Here is a 23,459-nt window from a genome sequence, read left to right on the forward strand (position 1 = left end):
CCCACTGTTTTCATGCCCTACTGTGGTTATCCCAACTCTGTGCTTTGTCAGGGACATGTACTGGTCATTGTGAACAAAGGAATGTTAAATGTTTCTTATGACTATGTTTATACCAAATTCTAAACTGTACAGAATATTCGTATCTATGTAAACCCACATTTTATTTACATTTAAAAAAAAATAAGATGTGAGTTTTCCTTAATTTTGTAAATAAATGTTTCAATTTTGATGCAAATGTTTTCCTGACTGTTGAACACTTCTTGCTTATGACAACTTGCTAACATTTTTTGTTTTTGTTTTCAAATTAAATTTGGACTGGGGCGAGACGAGAATCAGATGATTTTTTCTTCAGCCTTATTCTCTGAGTACCGTAACATAAAAACAACATATTTTTTTCAACATATTTTCTTTCATCTATTAAAACAACATTTAAAACAATACAACAAATTAACAGGTTGTCTTTGATTTGAAGTTGATCATGAACACATCACTAGATAAAATTTTAACTATTGAATAAATGTACAAATGCTTATTAAGATAAAAGATTACATCAAAGGATTGTAAAAGCAAACATAGACTCTTATTTGGCACAGAGACAATAATGACAAGAAATTGCATTTAGTATACCAAGTAACTAAATTCCCCCACACACCTTCCAAGCAATAGCATAATGTCTAAGTATACCACAGTATACAAATATGGTATACCAAAAGTTTAATTCTTTAGAAACAAAACAAACCATATAGACTTACGGGTATTCACAAGTACAAACTAAAAACCCATTTAAGGAAAGTCAATTGAGGATAGTTTTGTTTTAAGAACATCAATAGTAACCTACATAATGTATAAAAATACACTATGAATATTGCACTAAATAAATTGCACCTTAAATACTGTTCTTTCTGTGAAGATTCTAAAATAAATATTTTTGACACTAAAAATGAAGGCATCACGTAATTATTCTGACTTGATATAAGTTATAACACTTTCTTAGAAAACAAAAACAACAAAACGTCACAACCCTACTGACTAATAGTGATTTCACAATATTTTGGTTATACACAAATGTTTACTTACTACATAATGTAACAGTGACTATATTGAAACACTTCTGACTAAGTTTAAACATTTGTGAATTTCAACATGTCATAACCCTTCAGCAGATTTTGGTAAAAACAACTGAACACAAGAATAATCTTTTCCTATCACATGAACACATTATTTTTCTTAAAATTAACATTCAAGCAAAAACTTAACAATATCTGTAACACTATAACACTTGTCTCTTATTTATATCAAATCAATGGTTGTCCAGTTTGGCAAAGTGGTTTATACACTACTTTCTCACCAAGATTGGTGGCACACTCCCTTCCCAACAAATCTATCTGGGTTCGATTCCAAGCCTAGGCACATGTGATTTTGGTTGGAAGTCATCAAGCAAGACAAATGTTGTTTTTTTCAATTACCCCCACCACACTCTTGCACAACAAATATTTCTAAAATACAATCTGTAACTACTATTCACTCATTTGATATCAAAGATTACTTTCACTACAACATTAAAGAAAATATTTTTCATCTTGTAAGAATTTGCATTTTTAAGTCTGAGTCTCAGTTAAGTTTGTGTCTCAGTTAAGATTTGGTCTCAGTTAAGTCTGAGTCTCAGTTAAGTCTGGGCCTCAATTAAGTCTGGGTCTCAGTGAAGTCTGGGCCTCAGTTAAGTCTTGGTCTCAGTTAAGTCTGGGTCTCAGTTAAGTCTGGTTCTCAGTGAAGTTTGGGCCTCAGTGAAGTCTGGGTCTCAGTTAAGTCTGGGTATCAGTTGAATCTGAGTCTCAGTTAAGTTTGAGTCTCAGTTGAGTCTGAGTCTAAGTTAAGTTTGGGTCTCAGTTAAGTTTGGGCCTCAGTTAAGATTGAGTCTCAGTTAAGTATGGGCCTCATTTAAGATTGGGTCTCAGTTAAGTTTGGGCCTCAGTTAAGTCTAAGTCTCAGTTGAGTCTGGGTCTGAGTTAAGCCTGGGTCTCAGTTAAGTTTGGGCCTCAGTTAAGATTGGGTCTCAGTTAAGTCTGGGTCTCAGTTAAGTCTGAGTCTCAGATAAGTCTGAGTCTCAAACTGAGTGTCAAGAGGTTAGTAAATACAGACCCTGACTTTTCTAATTAATTGTGCACCTCACTAGAGTAAAAACCTGATATGCTTCCACGGTAAATCTCACTCACTTGGTTAAAATTAAACAAACTGCTTGTTCACTATATCTGGCTTTCTTTTTTCCAACAAATTGTCTATAAAAAATAATCAAATATTGTTAAAAAAGTATTTATTAAAAATGTATCGTTTAAAACTAAGCCCAGAAGTACTTTCAGTTCCGTTACATCTGGTATATTGAATGCCTGATGGGAGAGCCAACTCCCTTATTCATTTACACACTGCAGAAACTGGTAAACAAGGAAACATAAGGAAACATATTTTGCTTTGCATTTAATATTGCATGGTTTGCAATAACCATCGCCATTTTCATAACATAGATTAAAAGTTTTTTTCTCTAGTTTTCAAGGATTTTTTTGCCTGCGCCTTATAAACACTAGCATCTTATATATCAGTCATTTACGGTATGTGCTAGAGCCCTTCATCATATAAGTTAGAACACTAACAAATGATTTATTGTCATATTCTTTGTCCATACTTACTAATATAGTCTTGGTTTGAGATTCAGAAATGCACATTTATAACTATATTATACAAAAATCTATGTCATCATCTTAGTCTAAACAAATTGCTAGACCTACTATTTATCAAATAAATATACAACAATAGTAACAATAATTGCTTCAGAAGTAGCATCATCATCATCAATAGGTACTAGAAGGAAAGTTACACTGAAATGAAAATTTGCAGTTCTGCAATTTAAGTCTGAACTCAGACTTGACATTGTTCAAAATTATGACCCCAGAGTCCACATTCTTCATTCATCTACACACTATAGAATTGTGTAGCTGCGCAGCTACACTGGACCTCTATCTGCCCAAGACGGAACTGAATCCGTTTCAACCACGTCAGCAGGATGTTGGAGTTGATACACGTCTGTTCAGATGACGGCGCAGGGGGCTGCCAGTTTTGGACTGTCTGCAATCTCACTTGAAGGTGCCCTGGCAGCTGCATAGAGAAAACAACAGAAGGTTAGTTGATACACGTTTGCTCAGATGATGATGCAGGCGGTTGCCAGTTTTGGACTGTCTGCAGTCTCACTTGAAGGTGCCCTGGCAGCTGCATAGAGAAAACAACATGAGTTTATTTGATACACGTCTGCTCAGATGACAGCGCAGTGGGCTGCCAGTTTTGGACTGTCTGCAATCTTACTTGAAGGTGCCCTGGCAGCTGCATAGAGAAAACAACATGAGTTTATTTGATACACGTCTGCTCAGATGACAGTGCAGTGGGCTGCCAGTTTTGGACTGTCTGCAGTCTCATTTGAAGGTGCCCTGGCAGCTGCATAGAGAAAACAACATGAGCTTTGTTAATACACATGTGTTTAGATGATGGCGCAGTTGGCTGCCATTTTTGGACTATCTGCAGTCTCACTTGAAGGTGACTTGGCAGCTGCGTAGAGAAAACAGCATGAGTTTTTTTGATACATGTCTGCTCAGAAGACTGTGCAGGCGGCGGCTGGTTTTGGACTTTCTGCAGATTCATTTAAAAGTGACCTGGTAGCTGCATAGAGAAAACAACATGAGTAGTTGATACACGTCTGCTCAAATGATGGCGCAGGCGGTTGCCAGTTTTGGACTGTCTGCAGTCTCACCTGAAGATGCCCTGGCAGCTGCATAGGGAAAACGATATGAGGTTAGTTTATACACATCTGCTCAGATGATGGCACAGCGCAGGAGGCTGCCAGTTTTGACGTGTCTGCAGTCTCACTTGAAGATGCCCTGGCAGCTTCATAGAAAAAACAACAAGAGGCTATGGAATATATGTCTGCTCAGATGACTAGGCATGCAGCTACCAGTTTTGAACCACCTTACCTGCAGGTGGCCTGGCAGCTGCAGGTTTAAAAAACGATGTTATTGGTAGATTATAACAAAATTTCTGACATTTTTTTTTTTGAAAGAAAAAAAGTGCATGACTGTTATCTATGGCAGTTGGGGCAGCTTCATTAAGAATCATAGGAGCAATTTCATAACTGGGAACACAGTACAGCACTGTTGTTGAACCCTCAACAATTATTCTTGATAAAGTGACATCTGCATTAGAGGTGGGAGGAGCCAAGCAAACACCTTATTAAGTAGAAGTTGTATATTGTCAGTGATATTAGCAAACTGGAGCTTTAATGAAACATTAAATTCTTACTATATTCAACTTACCTGCTGATGGTAGGCATATAGAATTGAAGTCCACATAGGAAACAGCTGAAAAACAAAAAGTCATGTGAAATAGTGTAATGTCCAGCAGTCTTATAAAGTTATGTGTCATGTTGTTAAGTTACTTGTTCATGTACATGACAGTATTCTCTAAGTAAAAATATTATAGAAACGATATGAACAAAATCAAAAGTTGAGTCAAACTCTCTTATCTCGATTTTCTGGTTGTGTTTTACTGGTCCTGTATTCTGTCTGTGTCTTTATAAAACAATTTTTTATCTCAGGCATTCTCTAGATCAAAGTCATATTTTAGTCCCTGTAGATGAATTTTACACATTTCATTCATCCTACATGCCAAACTGCAGGCCCACATTCGCCATGCCTACGTCCACTACTGGATCTATTTTAGACTTCAAGAAATATTAGCGAGAACAGATATCAAACTTAGTTTGGTGCTACATGTTTTGTATTTAGGTTATGCAAATGTTTGTTATTTTGAAGTTCTGCCGATGGTCCCAATGACTTTGACAAAATGGGCTTTTACTTTATGGACAAACTAGCAGATAATTTGAATTTAAGAGTACAAAGTACCTTGGCAAGAACACTGGAGTTACACTCTTGAAGAGCTTCCATCAGACTGAGGAAGTGAAGGTTCACCAGTTCTGCAAGCTGAAATATATACATCATTGTTCTGTTATACATGTACCATATTTGTCCGAAAAGATGTGCACTTCCTTATACATACATGTACAGACATGGGGACTTTTTCTGTGCATTTCTTTAGATTTTAGGACCTAATTATTCTTATTCTGATTCAAATTATAAAACATTGAGCTTGATTTACTGTAAAATGATGAAACAGTCATCATTATGTTGACAGCACACATGCTAACATTCCTCGAACTCCTCAGCCATTTTTCTCGAAACTACCTTGATGTATATACATTGTATATGGTTTTCATATAGCTCATAAATTGGTATGTTTAAGTCCGCTGCAAGTAAGATTGCGTAGTAATTTAATTCAACAGTTAAACTTAATGACCTAACTCTTGGGAATCTCTTTGCAATAATACACTTCACTGGCAATCAATTTAAACTTTGATCAATAAATAAACGCTAAAACATTACATTTAATTAATGATATAATTCAAAAATTTACTAACTACTTCTACTGATGTACCGGCATATATCAGAGGTTGTATTCGATACAAATGGCTGAGAAGCTCCGAATGGCTAGCATTATTACAATAAACCTTCACCTTAGTGTACTACTCTTATATGTAGGTTACACAACACCAATATTTACTGACAAAAGAGGGTCTGAAATATGACTTGCTTATTAAGACAAAAACAATTACTGTATCTGTTATCAGAATACAATGTGTTTTATCAGTTACACATATAATTATACTAAATACAGTTATTTTAGATTTCATGAAAGTTTAAGTCCATTTATATAGGTTGGGAATTTAAAACCTAGCAAATGTTTCCAACTTAAGTAGCATTCTGATGATGAAATAATAAAATTGTCAATTCTAAACCCTGCAGAATTGGCAAAAACTAAACCAATCTCAGAAAAAATCTCTACTAGCAGTACTTTTTCTCATCTTTTTGTGAATGGGGCCACATTGAAAATAGTGACATGATACAGATACTTTTCAAAAACCCATATTTCTAACACAATGAGTACTATTATAAGTAATGAAGAAAGTGCTAGAAATGGCACTGCATAGTGTGGCTTACTATGATTTCTATGCTTAATACCCTTATAGAGAACAATTTACAAAACTTTCATACCCAAAAAGATCAACTTATATAATACCCAAAATGATGGAGGAATTTATTTGTGAATTTGCCAGTGCTTTTATGGGAGAAGAGGGCCCAAAGGGTCAAGGAACACTCACCTTATATATAAAACACTGGCCATTGCATTTGGTCATACTTGGCTCATAACTGAACTTTATTTTGCAAAGATTTTAAGGACATACATTTTCATTTTTTTTTTTTTTTCAAATATAATAATGGTAAAGAAATGAAAGTGATACAGCAGTACCAATGTTAAATATAGCATTTTTAATAAATCAGGAGCAATAACTCTTGATATGTTGGTCTTATTTGTTCTTCAAGACTGGGCCCATAATTGAACTTGGCAGAGATATTGTGGGCATACATATTCTTTATAAAAAGGATTAGAATTTGTGAAAAAATAAAGCTGCCTGACTGATAAAAATGTTAAATCTGGCATTTTTTCATAAAATCAAGGACAATGACTCTTAACCAACTTGTCTGTTTTGGCCCATAATCTAAGTTGGCAAAACATTTAAGGTCATTCATGTTCTTTCCAAAATTGATGAGGATTGGTGAAGAAATGAAGAATCAAATGTGTAAACAATGTTAAATAAGGCATATTCTGATAAATGAAGGGCAAAACCTCTTGACCAACTGGAAAGATTTGGCCCATAATAAAAGTTGTCTGAGTTTTATGGCTATAAACATTGATCCCAGTTTCAGAACTATGGAAGCTGAAGGGGTTACAAATCAATTGTGGACGACAGATAGACGGACACAAGGCAATCACAAAATGTTGACCTGTTTGTGGTAGTCTTTTAGAAATGAATGTGGCTCAGTTTGGGCCCTGTTTTAGGTAAAGGAAAAATAACAGTACAATGACCACTGCTACATCTAAATGTATTTGAACAATAAGAATAGAATAATAAGAATTGGGCAATCAGAGATACCATTCTGCACACAATTACTTCAACAACATTAAATTCTCAAACTACACTAGACTAGTACAAACCTCCAATGTTGATTTATCCTGAGATTGCATTAAGAAACAACAGAATATGGTACAAATGGAAATCAAAATATAATGCACATTGTGATTAGGGCAAATGAGATGAGAGAAACCATCAGAAGTGTGCTCCGGGAGTAATATATTGGGATTTCAAGGGTTTCAGCTGATGATAGTCAACTGTGAAAATTGCCAGGCACCTATGAGGGATTAACAGGCTTTCAAGTGATCAATAACAAAAAAAGTAGGGATAAAAGTAGGAGGATATTTTTGAAAAAGTAGAGTTAAATAGGGATATTTAGAGCAAAAAGTAGTAGTAGGGCTCTTTACTTACTGTTTTGGATGCAAATAAATGAGAACTAAAGCTATTCATCAATTGTGATATACATGATTGTAGTTATCTTTGCTTAATAAGAACCAGTGCGTCAAGAGGGATTCAGCCACAGGATGAGGAGATGAATTTGGAATGGGTGTCTCTGACTTGTCAACATGCATCACTCATTCTCATCAAAGAACCCCTCTTGCAGCACTGAAGACCTACTGCATCAAACTAATTAAACAAAAATACTAGAAATGGCTTCTTATTAAAAAAAAGATTTAGATTATATCAATCAAGGCATTTAGTAAATACTTTCTATTATTTCTCGAACTATTTTAACAAAAAAGTAGGGATAGTAGGGCTTTTTCAAGAAAAAGTAGGGAAAAGTAGGAGCCTAACAAAAAAATCGGGAAAAGTAAGAAAAGAAGGGCCCGCTTGAATGCCCACAATAGGGTATAAATGGGCTTAGACCTGTAATAAAAAAAAATCCAAATTCTTTTATATTATTTCAAGGTACTTCCTACTGGTTTTAATGCCATCCTGCAGAGCAAAAACAATCGTTACAACTGTACAAAAATTAAAAGCACCAAATCCTGATTTTAGCATTAATCATGAAAATTTTAGAATCCCTGTCTGATTTTTAAACCTAGTTTTACAATAATTTCTTTAATCAAATCTTAAGCTAATCAGGTGGATCTTTTTCAAGCAATTTTCTTTTACGTATTCAAATTTTCATGAAGATTTAACAGGATTGACCAAGAATTATGTAGACATTTGCTGCAATTTAAGTTCTTATTTACCCAACAATTCTGATGAGTTCTGCAGAAAATATATGCTGCGATATTTCCAAGAAAATATATGTCTGAGACACACTCCGATTATGAAAACATGCATAATGTATATGGGTACATGCCAAAATTAAGAAGAAGTAAGTTTGTATATGTAATAGGAATTCAACATTATAACTCAAAAGCTCATTTTTGATGTTAGTAAAACAGTATGTGATAGAAAAAGCTAATTTCTACCCCATAAAACACACTTCAAAAATGTTAAAATCAGAAAAAATGAAGTTTTGGCAAGCATAAATCCATACATAATTAGAGTCAATGATTCTGCTTTAACCAAAGAGACGCTGTCAGTTTTGTCACTGATAAAAGTAAGAATGATATTCTCATAATTTCAAAAACCTGCCTCAACAAAAGACATATTCCTTCCATGACTCTATCCACAAGTTTTGCATGCTAAAGTGGTCCAATAACCAAGATTTCTTAATTAACTTACTTCCATTTCAAATTCAGTAATCTTTTTAAACTTCTGTACACTTTACATTTATTTCTAGCGGCCATGATTACAAACAGTCTCAAGTCTGAGTTCAGGGGCCATGATGACAAACAGTCTCAAGTCTGAGTTCAGGGGCCATGATTACAAACAGTCTCAAGTCTGAGTTCAGGGGGCCATGATCACAAACAGTCTAAAGTCTGAGTTCAGGGGGCCATGATTACAAACAGTCTCAAGTCTGAGTTCAGGGGCCATGATTACAAACAGTCTCAAGTCTGAGTTCAGGGGGCCATGATTACAAACAGTCTCAAGTCTGAGTTCAGGGGCCATGATTACAAACAGTCTCAAGTCTGAGTTCAGGGGCCATGATTACAAACAGTCTCAAGTCTGAGTTCAGGGGGCCATGATTACAAACAGTCTCAAGTCTGAGTTCAGGGGCCATGATGACAAACAGTCTCAAGTCTGAGTTCAGGGGGCCATGATTACAAACAGTCTAAAGTCTGAGTTCAGGGGCCATGATTTCAAACAGTTTCAAGTCTGAGTTCAGGGGCCATGATGACAAACAGTCTCAAGTCTGAGTGCAGGAGTCATGATTATGAATAGTCTCAAGTCTGAGTTCAGGGGCCATGATTACAAACAGTCTAAAGTCTGAGCTCAGGGGCCATGATTACAAACAGTCTCAAGTCTGAGTTCAGGGGGCCATGATTACAAACAGTCTCAAGTCTGAGTTCAGGGGGCCATGATTACAAACAGTCTCAAGTCTGAGTTCAGGGGGCCATGATTACAAACAGTCTCAAGTCTGAGTTCAGGGGCCATGATTACAAACAGTCTCAAGTCTGAGTTCAGGGGCCATGATTACAAACAGTCTCAAGTCTGAGTTCAGGGGCCATGATTACAAACAGTGTCAAGTCTGAGTTCAGGGGCCATGATTACAAACAGTCTCAAGTTTGAGTTCAGGGGCCATGATTTCAAACAGTCTCAAGTCTGAGTTCAGGGGCCTTGATTACAAACAGTCTCAAGTCTGAGTTCAGGGGCCATGATTACAAACAGTCTCAAGTCTGAGTTCAGGGGCCATGATTACAAACAGTCTCAAGTCTGAGCTCAGGGGGCCATGATTACAAACAGTCTCAAGTCTGAGTTCAGGGGCCATGATTACAAACCGTCTCAAGTCTCAGTTCAAGGGTCATGATTACAAACCGTCTCAAGTCTCAGTTCAGCAGTCATGAACTCAGATTTTAGACTGTGAATTATCAAGGGTCCAGAAGACAACAAATGAGTGTAACAAAATTGACAGAGTCCCTTTATCTTTAAAACAACTAAAGAGACACAATATACGCTGATGCAAAAAAATTGTTTACAAATTAAAAAAAATATGAGTGATATTTTGACGCTTTTTTAACTGGAAAATTTGTGGCAAAGTAGCTAGGTTTTCAATGAAAAAATCATTTATAAAGGCTTATATATTTCAACCTGTATAAAAATCACATGCTCGTTTTTGTTTTGATAATTAAAGTCAAATGAGTTAAACAGAATATTGCAATATAATATATATTTCTTTTTACATCAGTCTAAACTGTGCCCCTTTTTACTTTGAAATAAAGTATATAAAAATCGATCTCCCTTACCACTTTAGAGTGGGACAAAAGCTGTAGAATTCCGGGGGTGACGCGTGCCCAGAAATCCATCACGGTTGACGAGGCTGCTACGTAGTTCTCAGACGTGCTGTTGTACATGGCAGCTATGCTCTCACAGTACATTGTCCATAGCTTAAAAAAGAACAACAGTTTACAGTGATTTTTCTAGGTGCAATTTACTTTGGTTAGCTGTTACCCCTGAGAAGAAGTGTCCATTTCGCCTCAAAATAGTAATATTTTCCCAATTTGTTATATCAGCTACCAGGTTTTTTGGCATGATTTTGTATTTTCACAAAGTTGGAATATTTTCTAAAGTCATAAGTGGTGATTTTTTTTATAAATCACTGACTTATCAAGCATCAAACATGTTACTTAAAAAAAATATGTTTGAATCTTGAATAAATGTTGAAATCTTAAAAGTTAAAAAAAGGCTTAATTAGCACATTAACAATCATTCTTGGCACAGTAATTGCCAATTTCCGACATTCTGTTGTAAATTACTTAAATGTTTTCAAAGTTTAAGCACATCTATATTTCAAAATTAGATTCAGCAGGCTAAAACAGTGCACAAAATAGCATCCTTATGTATTCATTGGTGAAAAATGATACAACTGAATAATGGTACAGTGGTCAACAATTTAGCATATGAGCTAAATATCAAAGCTGATGAAAAAAATCCAACATATTCCTGGGGCAGTATACATAAAGCATCTTAATGAATATTTTGAACTTTTAAAATTGCAATTTTTTTGACAGAATATATTTTAAATACCCTATACTTTCTATCAAATATATCCATATGCATTGTTTAGTCCATTTTTTTGCTTTAATTTTCATATTTTTGGTGTACAAACATTGTTAGTATTCTTTTAATTCAACTTATAAAAAAGAGTGAAATTTTTCACTAAGATGCTTCGTGAATACGACTTCAGAAGTAAAACATTTACCTGGCAGAGGAAGAACGCATGAAACAAGGAACTCATGTGGTTCACTGAAGTCTGAAATGACAATAATAAAGATTCAAAATCACAAAGAAATGCATGTAAAAAAAATTGAATTTCAGAATTTCAGAATTTTATTAAAAGTACCAGGTGACGTTTCATAGTTCTGATGTAAAAAAAAATTAACACTAAACATGAAGTCAATAAATTAGTGGTAAAAGTTCTAGAAGAAGAATAAAATGTAATTCCAAAGATATTTCTTAATCATTAACAAAAAAAAATTATTATGGTATTCGATGTACAAATAAGCTTTTCATTTAATCAATGCATTTGTAATAAGGATAAATTTTGATCCTTGATGTCCGCATGGAATGAAGGTATCATTTGAAAGAGTATTGCTAACTGTTTACATTATCGATGGCCTCACTTCAAATGGCAAAGCTGCATATTTTCTGTTTAGGAATTTTAACATCACTAAAATTATAAAGGCGAGTCGCATCTAACTGCAAAATGCCGAGTAATTAGTCCAATGAGAAAATGGTGTTGTATCATGTGATCAAAATGTTGAGCAATGATTGGACATGGGATTTTGTAGCTTAGACATTTGGAAGAATGTAAAATAAAGTACTAAAAATTCATCAAAGATAAAGTTATTGCAGTTTGAAATGACCAATTTTGCAATAGTTCAAGGCAAAAAAACTTTAACATTTTTTGGAATAATTCTTAAATATATATATATATATATATATATATATATATATATATATATATATATATATATATATATATATATATGTACTTTTTTATTCTTATATAACACTCTTTTAAATAATACAAAAATAAAATGGGTCACTGTATAATAAAAAAATCACATTGCGTACATCATACACTATATAACATGATTATTTGCATTCTAGACTCAATACTGAGCGAATCTTTGCAGGTTTACTTACATTAGACTGTTCAGCAAAGCCAGTCAAGATGACAAGAACGTGTTCAGCAATGAACGTGCTGGAGTCTAGCGGGAATGGCATACATGTTATGCATGCAGCCCCCTCAGTCATGGCCGTGTGGGTCAGGGTTCCGATCAGCAGCCAGGACATCAGGCGGATGTGGCCAATACAGTCTGTGAACTCCTTGGGTCTGTAAAAAAAACATGGACAATTTTCATTCCACCTAGGATATGTGTCATACATACAGCCTCATCTGTATATACAATCATGTGGGTTAAAGTCCTTCACCACATAGATATGGGCGATACAAGTCTGTGACCTCCTTGGGGTTTTAAAGAAAAGGCACTGCTATTTTAAGAACTATGGATTTTGGAAATTATAATATACAATGACTTGGATAGATTTAATTACATCATTATTAAAACAACAAAAAAACTTGTTTCCAGTTTCTGGACCAACTTTTTGTACTCGACTCTAATTATGTTTTTGCCAGCAGTCATTTTTTTTTAAACATTATCTTTTTCCACTTTTGGGAAACATTTTTGGTAGTTGGTAGTTTTGGAAGGGAAAGACTAGAAAAAATATACCAAGACAAAAGTGTGATGGGTTTTAGTGTAAAAATGATAAAAGATATGAATCTACCCCATCTATTTTGGACGTGAAATTCAAAACAACATATGTATTTTTTTACACCTTATTGCAAGAATTTATAGTTATTTTCTTTAGCCTTTTCAACTATGTTATGCACTATATTTCACACTTCAATGATGGTTTATACACCAACCCTTGCTGTGTGGTAGACGGAGGATGATAGAGCCAGGGCAGGTATCGGGCGATTGCTCGGTTGTCACGCCCATTTCCACGGGTTATCTCCAAGGCAACAAACTGTGCCATTCCTGACTTTACGAGACTTCCAAGGGTGTCCTCATTTAGGGCTGTGCAGCCTCCTTTCATGTTTGTCTGTAAAAAAAAAAGCATTTTTTATTTTAAACCACTGTTTTATTCCATTTGTCTGATACACACAAAAAATGAAACTATTCCCATAGTTACATGGAATGAGGACAGTCTCATGGATCAGCTGTATTTCACCCGTCACTGATTCAAATATTTGCGGCCCTCATAATGGATTTACTCATATATCCTTTTACTAATCAATGGTCAAAGATAATTGCCAATGACTTCCCAACAAATTAATCTACAAATTTATTTAATCAGGGCCTCGTCAACTGTGCCACAATTATGATCATGGAACTTGTGCAACTAACAGTGAAAACTATTTATACACAGTTTTCATTACATATGAAAGGAAAACCAATCTTAAAAGTTTTTTCTCTTTAATCATTTATGAGTGAATGCAAGAAGGATACATATCTAAGATATCAGTGCAACCTCACACATTTAATTATGGAGAGATATGACACATGCCTGGTATTTAAACTATTTTATATATATTCGAATGGTCTCATCTCATGTATGATATCTGTCTACCTTGAGTTTGGAGATGGTGTGTAGGTCACTGATGAACTCGACACAGTCCGAGAGGTACTGCCTCATACACTCGGCAGCATAGGTTGACATGAGGGAGTGGGCGTGTGTGTGGTAGAGCATCCCCAGGTCCCCGACAATGTTCGTACTGCCGATAGTCCCTCCAGCATCCAGCACCACAAACTAAGGGATTTGATGGCAAGGTTTAGATATATAACATGTAATTGAACAAAGACAGATTTTAGAAGTATCATACAGGTATGCTTAGACTTGTATGTTTTTGTTAAAAATCAAGGGGCAAATATCAACAAACGTTCTGGAGTTATTGGACTTGCTACGTTATGTGCATATTTTTTTTTAACAAACAGTATGCACCTACATTGTACATATTGTTTTACATAATTATTTAAGGATTATTCATTTTGTCTATTGTACACAATGACATCAAATGTGCCACTACAATGCAGACGACAACCTCATGGATAGGACAATGTCTCATAATATTTGAATCAGACAAAATGTCAAAGATGTTTCTACCATTTCAGTAAACCTACCTGTACCAGTAGTAGCAGATTGTCATCTAGAAGGCTGGCCTTGAACTTGCGAGCTTGGACCAGCTGGAATACCTAACTACTGAGTACCTACCTGTACCATTAGTAGCAAGTTGTCATCAGGCAAGCTGGCCTTGAACTTGAGGGCCTGGACTAGCTGGAATATCACCGTCCTTGTCAGATACAGCTTGTCTCGTTCCTGTCAAATAAAATTTCAGTTAGAGATTTAATGATCTTCCAACATACTTCAATGATGGTAACAAATGGCAAGTTCCTTTATTGAAGTACTTATCATCCTTCTTCTTTGATAGGCCAATAGGCCCGAATGTCTTGAACGGGTTTTGAGTAAAGGCCAAGGCTCAAATATTTTGCAGTGCCAACAATGACACAAAAAAGGCTATCACAATACCTCAACATTGTTAACAGACAAGCTTAATATGACTGGTAATGGAAATTATACAAGATATTATGCACATATATACACATTCTGACCAAATTAGGTGATAATTGCACAAGGGCTTGAAAAGATATTGATCGGAAAAGAATGATTTTAGGTAATTTCTATAAGTAAAGGGCAATAAGTACACTGTGGTGACTTGAGCCATTTGGCTTGTAAGGAAACTAGTTCAGGATATTTAGATTGAAGTTATTCTGTTAGTGAAAAATGCCTTACTCTGGAGAAAACTTGGTTGCCAAGGGAACAGATATCCAAGACCTGATTCAGCTGTGGTGACTTGAGCCATTTGGCTTGTAAGGAAACTAGTTCAGGATATTTAGATTGAAGTTATTCTATAAGTGAAAAGTGCCTTACTCTGGAGAAAACTCGGTTGCCAAGGGAACAGATATCCAAGACCTGGTTCAGCTGTATGGTGCATGTTGTCACGGCAATACTCACAAGCTTAGAGAAGGGCTCCAAAATGTGCTGCAATAAAATTTACAGTTTTTAGTAGCACTAATGAATGTTTTGGACATGCCTTATTATTGTTTATTACTTTATATCACTCTTAATTTTTAAAATGATATTTTTATCCATGTTTTTCTTTTTTCTTTAGGCCTAAAAAAAAAAATTGTTTGGTTAGGGTTACATCCTTTTCAAAAATAGGTAGGGTAGGTAGGCTTTTTTTTATTTTTTATTTTTTTATTTTTTTTATTAGGCTTTATATAAGAATGTTATTTTCATCATTGGAGAATGGTGTTAAAGTTATCTTCTATATAAGCAATTAAGGTTTTAAACTACATATTGAAAAGCAAAAAAAAAAAAAAAAAAAAAAATATTTTTTTTTTTTTTAGTTTTTCATTTTTTTTTCAAACTGACTATAAAAACGTTAGGGTCGGCGCCTATTCCGTAGGTAGGGTCGGGTAACCAAAACCAAATGTATTTTTTTTTAGGCCTTATCTAATCCTGCGACAAAGGGAAGTCTGGGTCGTTATTCATAAAACATCTCCAGTCAATGGTTAACTTATGTAAATTTCCTGAAATTTTCATAGTCAAATTCAACGGTAGTATTAAGTTATCATATCACACAATAGTTAGAAACTTATTTAAGAAAATGACTTAAGATTTTTATGAATACTGGCCCAAAATAATGATTTAGTACCACAAAGAACTACTTTTGTTTTTAAAAGTATCTCAAAATACGAATCCATAAATTGCTATTTAACAAAAGAATACATGGAAAAATTAAAAACAAACTGTAGCAGATGCGTCAAATGAAAAGGAAACAGAAGTAAAGGTCTCTGGATATTAACCATCATATCATACTTTCCCATTTTTGAATTGGTAATTCCAAGTTGTAATATTTTTTTTTAATTTTGATTTGATTAGTCACATCAGACACTGATAGTTAAGATTTGCTAATGAAATTTTCGATTCATTTAATGACTAAAACGCAGCATTTCACTATAATTTCTCATCTTACGATATTTGTCTTTCACTCCTTGTTAAGACGACTCCAGAATACATACCTTTGCATTGTTGATACCATTGACCTTTAGCAAGCATGTGATAATCTTCAACACCGAGGTCATATCGCACGGCACGGGGAGAATCTCCGTGAGACGTCGGAAGAACACATCAAATTGGTTGAGTATATTCGTCCACATGGCTGCGCTGCTTTCCAAAACAATTGAGTTCATGTATGTGGCCAGGTTGTCTAGCAGGACTTGTATGCTCTCTGCTGTAAGGTTGCGTGTATTGTTCAGACCCTGAGGAGAAATGAAGAAAGTACAGAATATTTCAAGTACAAATTGGAATAAACAGAGATCGTACATGTGGCTGGATTGTCTGGAAAGAGTTGTACGCTCTCTGCTGTAAGGTTGCGTATATTCTTCAGCACCTGAGGAAAAACAAAGGAAGAAAAGAATATTTTAAGTACAAATTGGTATTAACCATGTTTGTACATGTGGCTGGATGGTTTAGAAAGAGTTGTACGCTCTGTTCTACAAGGTTGCATGTTCCTTTCAGGCCATGAGAAGAAAACAAAGAAAGTACAACAGAATGGTACAACTTGGCTATAACATTTAAACAAATATAAGGGTACCGTTGCTTTTTTTTAAAAAATATATCTGCACTTCCATATTTTGGTGCATTTCCATAAAATGGAATGGAAATAGATGTTTATGATTTGATATTGTTGGTTTACCTCCAGTAGGTGATGTATGGCAGCATGACAGGGCAGCTCGGAAAAGTCCGTCAGGGCAGCAGCAATAGACTTCAGGAACTGGTTGTCTGTAAGGGACCGCCAGGGTCAATTTCATCATAAAATGTAATGTTTCTTCCTGTTTTTTTTTCCAAAAGTAAAGCAAAACTGCTGTCCTATTTGAGAGGCTATTAGAAAGTTACCCTTGTGTTGATCAAACCCACACACTCATGGGCAAGAGATAGACATATATACCTCCAGGCTACATTCTCCTACCATTAGAAATTTCCCAATATCCTTTCGAGTACCGCTACCGTACATCGACGCGCTACCGTAGCCGCCTAATGCAGACCAATTTTTCAAGGGTGCTGGTTACCGCTACTGTTTTACTGTAGGAATACTGTAGACGACTGAAACGTACCGAAAAAGTAGGTACGTCCAGTTCCACAGCCGCAAAATGCACATTTTCCACAAATTTGTGGTACGTTTTTCATTAAAATAAGAAGGATTGTGAACTTTAAAAACAGCATTAATACGCTATGGTACTTTGTCTTAGAAACAGTTACTACACTACGGAATTTCTTTCAAATATAATAACCATGCAAAAATAAGCAACGGTATTTCTTTAAAAATCGTCATTCAACATTATTCGCCTCTGGTATTTGTAAATTTGCTTTAATAAAACCGCATTCTTATGCTTTTCCTCTTGTATCAGAAGTACGCTGTGGTATCACTGTTAAATTTAAGAAATGAGCAAAACTGCGCAGTGGTATTACTGTGATATTTGTTTTACGGACTGTGTGTTAACTTCGATAAGGTAGACATTTCGTGTTTGAATTAAACTAAATCAGTCACTTAAGTGCACTTTGGTAGCGTTCTTGAATCTAGAAGTATGCAAAACTACGCAGCGGTATTTCCTGTATAAACATAATACGTAATCAACATAACACAACCCATTTCAAAGGCGACGTTGCCTTTGAAGGTCATTTAACGCTAGTTACGCTTCCTTTTAAAACTGTTGACATATATGCTACAACTTTCTTATAAATCCAACCGGACATCTATTACGTGATCGCTTTAAAGTTATCATGGAAACCATAGTGACTGCAAATATATCAACAGAACATCCATTACAAAATAGCTGTCACAGTTGCCATGAAAACCACTGCAATAGACAATAAACCAACCGGACAAATATCACAAGGTCGCATCAAGGTTGGAACCACAGTGACCCCTGTTATGAATGTTGTATGGGAAAGGAGCATTACTTAATACAACATGCATCAATACATATCTGTCGTTGAAACAATGATCAAATGTCACGGTCACCATTCAAGAATCGTTGGTGCTTCGTGTGTCATGGGGCATCTTAGGAATTACCAAGCGTACTTAAGTCGAAAGATAGAAGTAGGATTGACTCAAACAGTTGTAGAGAACTGAAGAGAAGATGATCATGTTGTATTTGCCGACAAGTTAAAAACATCAGTTCCTCTGGCGTTTGGAAAAAATCTATACTTTCGTGTCACGCATTAAACACCGGAAGGACATATTGGTCAATCGCAAAATCAGTCCACGAAAAGAGATGGCAAAGTTAGGATGCTCAGCAGAGGGGAACACATGGCATGAAATATTGCGGACCGGAAGCTTATGTCCACTGCATGGGAATAATCAAAACATGTGTGCAACCCGATGACATGTTTCAATCCTATAATAAATAGCCGACAGAACAAGGTTTTGGCGGAAGAAGTAAATGCAAAAGGAAAGTGGGAAAAACATGCATCAAAGTTATTTTATAATTAAAAAAGAACAGGGGTGTTGTAGACAGTGAACATTTACAGTGTACCAACACAAAGTGCTTATTTGTGGACCTAATGTGTGTGGTTTGCCGTGTACATCTCGCTTGTGATTCATCATGTATAAAGCTTCAACCCTCCGGCTACCTATAAGCTGTTTGAGAGAATGGTAATACTTTTTTACAGTATATTACAAACATGCTGTAGAATGTTAAATAGTAACCATAATCAGGTTTAATAACATATTGATCGTTGCATTACCACCAAAATGAAACATGAATAACATCTTTTAAAATCAATCAGCTGTTTAGTGTTTTATGTTTCTGTTTTTAGGTTGCAGAACAACTTATCGGCGGGAATAGCACACGTATAAGGAAATCCAAACAAACAAGCGACATATTTTAACTTGACCTCTTTGGCAATGTGCAGTGCAGAGTCAGCTTGCATGAGTATAATTCTAATGTTTATAAAATAAAACGCAAATGAAATGTTCTTTTATTTAAGGGAATGTTTTATTTCGTATCGTGGCATTACCTCTAGGAAAGGCCGAATGGAGGTCAAGTCCAACAAGACTATGGCTCCAGAAACACAGAGGAACGGAAAACAACAACTCATGTATCCTAAACATTTTCAATAATATATGTTTTTTATATAATTGCAGTTTGAAATGACCCTTAAATCGAAACAATGAATGGCCTCTGAAGTTCATGAAAATGCATACATTAAATTATTTCTACTGTTTAATGGCACATCTTGAATTTCAGAGTCTAGTACAAGAAAGCGCCGTTTAGATCAATCATGTATTAAAATAAATGTTCAATATAGTATTGATGAAATAATCATAACAAAATGTTGTTCAGGTGTCAACATTTTGTTCCTGAAGGGACGAATAATGTTTGTTTTAATGTTTTTTTTATAGAATTAAACATTTCAAGCTTAAAATGAGGACATATTTTTCGAAATTACACATATACAGTGCAATTGTCTCTAACAACGTGTCTTTATAACAAATATTCATCAATATGTGATTTCTTTTTACAGACCGATGATATTGCATTGCACCAGAAACTCCACTAGACTCTGTTGCCGTTTCGTTAATCGCATGCTGTGATTATACTGGTGTTGTTTCCCGTGACAAATCTTGCGATATTTTTAGCAATATAATAGTTACAGCGAAATTCTTTGATTTATGTTTTGGTCTATGTTTTTCTATTATATAATTATGTACATGTGTTCTTTGTTGATTGGAGAAAAAGTATTTTCATTATTGATTTTCGTCGTGTTTAATTTTATCCCTATGTATTCCTCAAGTTCCTATGATGTATATAATTGATCTATACATTTTATAACCTTGATGTATGAATGAATTGTGAATCCGTATTTGGATTTTAGTCCTATAAGTATACATTTATATAGGAAATGAATGAACATGTTTGTAAAATATCATGATAGAGAATTGTTATTTTAATTCCTTTCTGATCTATTTGATGAAAAACATATTGTTTTGTAATCGCTCTATGCATGTACAAATACTAAAATAAACAAAAATATGTATAATATAATGAATACTACAGGGACAATCCCATTAGTTGAACAGTAAAAAATAGGCCCTGTTAAGGTGTACACGTCAAGGACCCAAACAACAATGAACTAGAGACACAAACATTGTTACACCACTTCTTAAATCATAATTTTCACTTTTTGTTTTATTACTGAATTTTACATAAAATGACACGTGCCTGGAAAACTGTGATAATGTGATGTGTGCATTAAAATTAAGCACAGCTAAAATAGCGCATTTATACATACATGGTTTAGCCACACATGGCATTCCAGAGAGTTTTTATGTGGATTTTTTTCAATTTACTCCGATTCAAGCACACACATGCATAATATGATTGAAATAATAAAAACATTTCGCAACGTTGCCTTACAAACATCTTTTTAAGCATTATACTTTTGAAATATTTTGGAAAACCTTTTTCTACAACTGTAGTACAAAATTGCTGTTTGAGAAATATCAAATAATAGCCGTAGTGTATTTATGAGGAAAACAACAGACATAAATATCGAGTTACTACAAAAGTTAAAACTGCCATAGTGTATCTATGCATGCACACGTGGTATAATTCCAAGATTGATCATAACATTAAACGTCTCCGGCAATTTTGAAATACATATACCTGAAATGTTTGTACTAGAACTACCAGAGTGTATTAATGCATAATATTATCCTTTATGTACTTAACAAATTGTTCAAAGAAGTAATTCCTATCTACAAAACTCGCCTATAGTAGTTTTATAAACATTAAAAAGTAGCCAATACCGAAGATGAAAAATACCACAACCTACATATCACAGGATTACCATTGCGCTGTTTTGCATGTGCATTTACCTACTGATGATTGTCTTCAATCAAATTACTACAACACACGTCTACGGTTATTCCTACATTTGTTCAAAATTCATCATATCCGTAGTGTATTAATGAGAGTTTTGTATTTTTCCGAAGTCAACCAGAGCGTAGTTATGCCGAAATGTCATATATATTAATAAGTGAATATTTTAATTGCCGTTACATAATAAAACCAATAAAATGCATTTTATTGTATTAATGTGTCTATCAAAGGGTTTAAGTAAAAGGAAAAATGTACATTTTCACTAGAACATTACCTAATTAGGGATAATGTATATGTCACTAATTCGTGAAATGCAAACTTGATTTATAAGGGTGTTATGTTATATAATTTTATGTACTATATAATGTTTGTAATTAATTTCTTTAATTGTGTTATAAATTTATACTGTTTCGAAATTGATAAACATTTTACCTAATTGCTAACGCATTTTAATCGGGAGATTTAAGTCTCTGCTTTTAGCAAAACATGTACAAGATTATAAAAATAAGCGGTATTCCCACGCTGTACGATAGCGGTAATCAGAAGCCGAAAATTTGAGTACGGTTTACACTGCTGTGGTAGTTCGCCGGTGTATGATAGAGGTAATGGGGACACCCGAATTTTGGGTCTGCATTAGGCGGCTATGGTAGCGGAAAGGATATGCCTTGCAGTGAAAAAGCTATGAGTAAAAAATATGTTTTCTGTAAGGCATAATCCTTATACAGTCGAAACAGCAAACAAATCAAGGTGTGAGATTCCTACCTGAACCCGTGAAAATGACATCGACCCAAGCAAACAAAACAAAGTGTGAAATTCTTACTTGGGACCGCGAAAATGACATCAAGTGTGGAAAAATATTGACCCTCAAGATATCGAGCCATCCGATCAAATTTTATATGAACAAAGAGTAAAAAAAATTGGTCCTTTTAATCTGGTTCGAGCCAACAAGGATATCGAGCCATAAGATATCGAGCCAACGATTTTCGACTGTAATATAATTTTTTTCTTTCTTTGTCTTTTTCTTAACACTTTTCATGTTTCTAGAAAATTGGGAATTCCCAAATTTAGTCAATCCAACCCTTTTTTCTCAATCTGAAAGGCCCTGCACGACCCCCTTCACAAAATGGGTGAAAAATACAGAAGTTCTTGAAACAGTGTTCTGTTAAAACTGAGTTGAGATCATCATAATTTTCATCTAGCCTTTAGACTTCCAACCAATCATTTTGACAATAACTCTAACTGGGGTAATTTAAGGTAATTAGAGGTTGAGAGTGGTCCAGTGGCATAGGTTTCCATCTTCCACCCATGAAGTTGTGTGGGTTTGATCCCAATCAGGGTACTTTCTAATGGCCACTAAAAAGGACACCAGTAATGGTAGCAAACTAGAGTATCTTCATAATAAAATGAGTATACTGTGAAATCATTAATGTTCGTGGGGCATTAATGTTCGTGGTTTTCGTGGGTTGGGTGATCCACGAATTCAAGATCCCACGAAATATAAATCCTTTATTCGCTTTTTCAATTGCCTTGTTACGTACATACTCTAGTATATTATTTACAGAGGTCGCAGTATACAGTGTTAAAACCTGTCTCACTGTATATTTTTCGATCATTATTCTGTTAATATATTATAACTGCCTTTAACAAATAATGAACCAAATCAATTAAATGTGTTTTATGCAGCAAATGACAGTTATAAGCACGTGTTTAAACGTGGGCTGTCAATGAAAATCTCCAAGTTAACAAGATGTGCGTGATGAGTGTCCATACTCGATTTTTTTATTTAATAAAATAATTAATCGATTACTAGTATATTGAAGGTTACTAAGCACCGAACGTGACAATATACGCACCTTTTCGGAGTTTTCACAGTTTGCAAAATTCTTAATTGGCATTCAATGGCTTCCCCTATCTGTATTTATGATCAGGGTACATCTTGTTTTATAACCTTTATTCCCAATTAAATCGATAAGTGACATGGGTATATGCACTAATTGGCATGTCGTACCACATTAGCGAGTGTCATAAACCGAGTGACGTAGAAGACGGAAATCACGGGCCAGCGCGTGGATATTATGCTGACGATCTAGGACGATCTTTGATTTTATTTTTTTTCAAAAATGAAAATCCACGAATTCTAGTACCAACGAAATTGTTTTTTTTCGGCAAACCACGAAATTTCATGCCCACGAACATTAATGATTTCACAGTAGTATAAATTAAGGTAATTGATATATATAGAATATTTTACTTGACAATAACATAACATATTGTATACAAAATTCAATTCAACACTAAAAAATCCTACATATATATACACATAG

General features: G+C 34.8%; 1 protein-coding gene across 1 annotated transcript in view; it reads right to left on the bottom strand.

The window, feature by feature from the left end:
• Positions 1-395: 395 nt before the first annotated feature.
• Positions 396-23,459, bottom strand: part of LOC128208248 (protein unc-79 homolog) — a 71,858-nt gene continuing 48,794 nt past the window's right edge. Inside the window, exons 42-53 of the mRNA XM_052911732.1 lie at positions 16,947-17,032; positions 16,270-16,509; positions 15,116-15,226; positions 14,399-14,503; positions 13,757-13,936; positions 13,053-13,228; positions 12,269-12,458; positions 11,322-11,372; positions 10,366-10,506; positions 4,941-5,018; positions 4,353-4,397; positions 396-3,147 (exon numbers count right to left, since the gene is read on the bottom strand). Coding sequence (XP_052767692.1) covers positions 2,965-3,147; positions 4,353-4,397; positions 4,941-5,018; positions 10,366-10,506; positions 11,322-11,372; positions 12,269-12,458; positions 13,053-13,228; positions 13,757-13,936; positions 14,399-14,503; positions 15,116-15,226; positions 16,270-16,509; positions 16,947-17,032 — 1,586 coding nt within the window. The 3' untranslated portion in view covers positions 396-2,964. The remainder of the gene's footprint in view (positions 3,148-4,352; positions 4,398-4,940; positions 5,019-10,365; positions 10,507-11,321; positions 11,373-12,268; positions 12,459-13,052; positions 13,229-13,756; positions 13,937-14,398; positions 14,504-15,115; positions 15,227-16,269; positions 16,510-16,946; positions 17,033-23,459) is intronic.

Source organism: Mya arenaria, chromosome 11 (genome assembly GCF_026914265.1).
Source record: "Mya arenaria isolate MELC-2E11 chromosome 11, ASM2691426v1".
NCBI lineage: Eukaryota > Metazoa > Mollusca > Bivalvia > Myida > Myidae > Mya > Mya arenaria.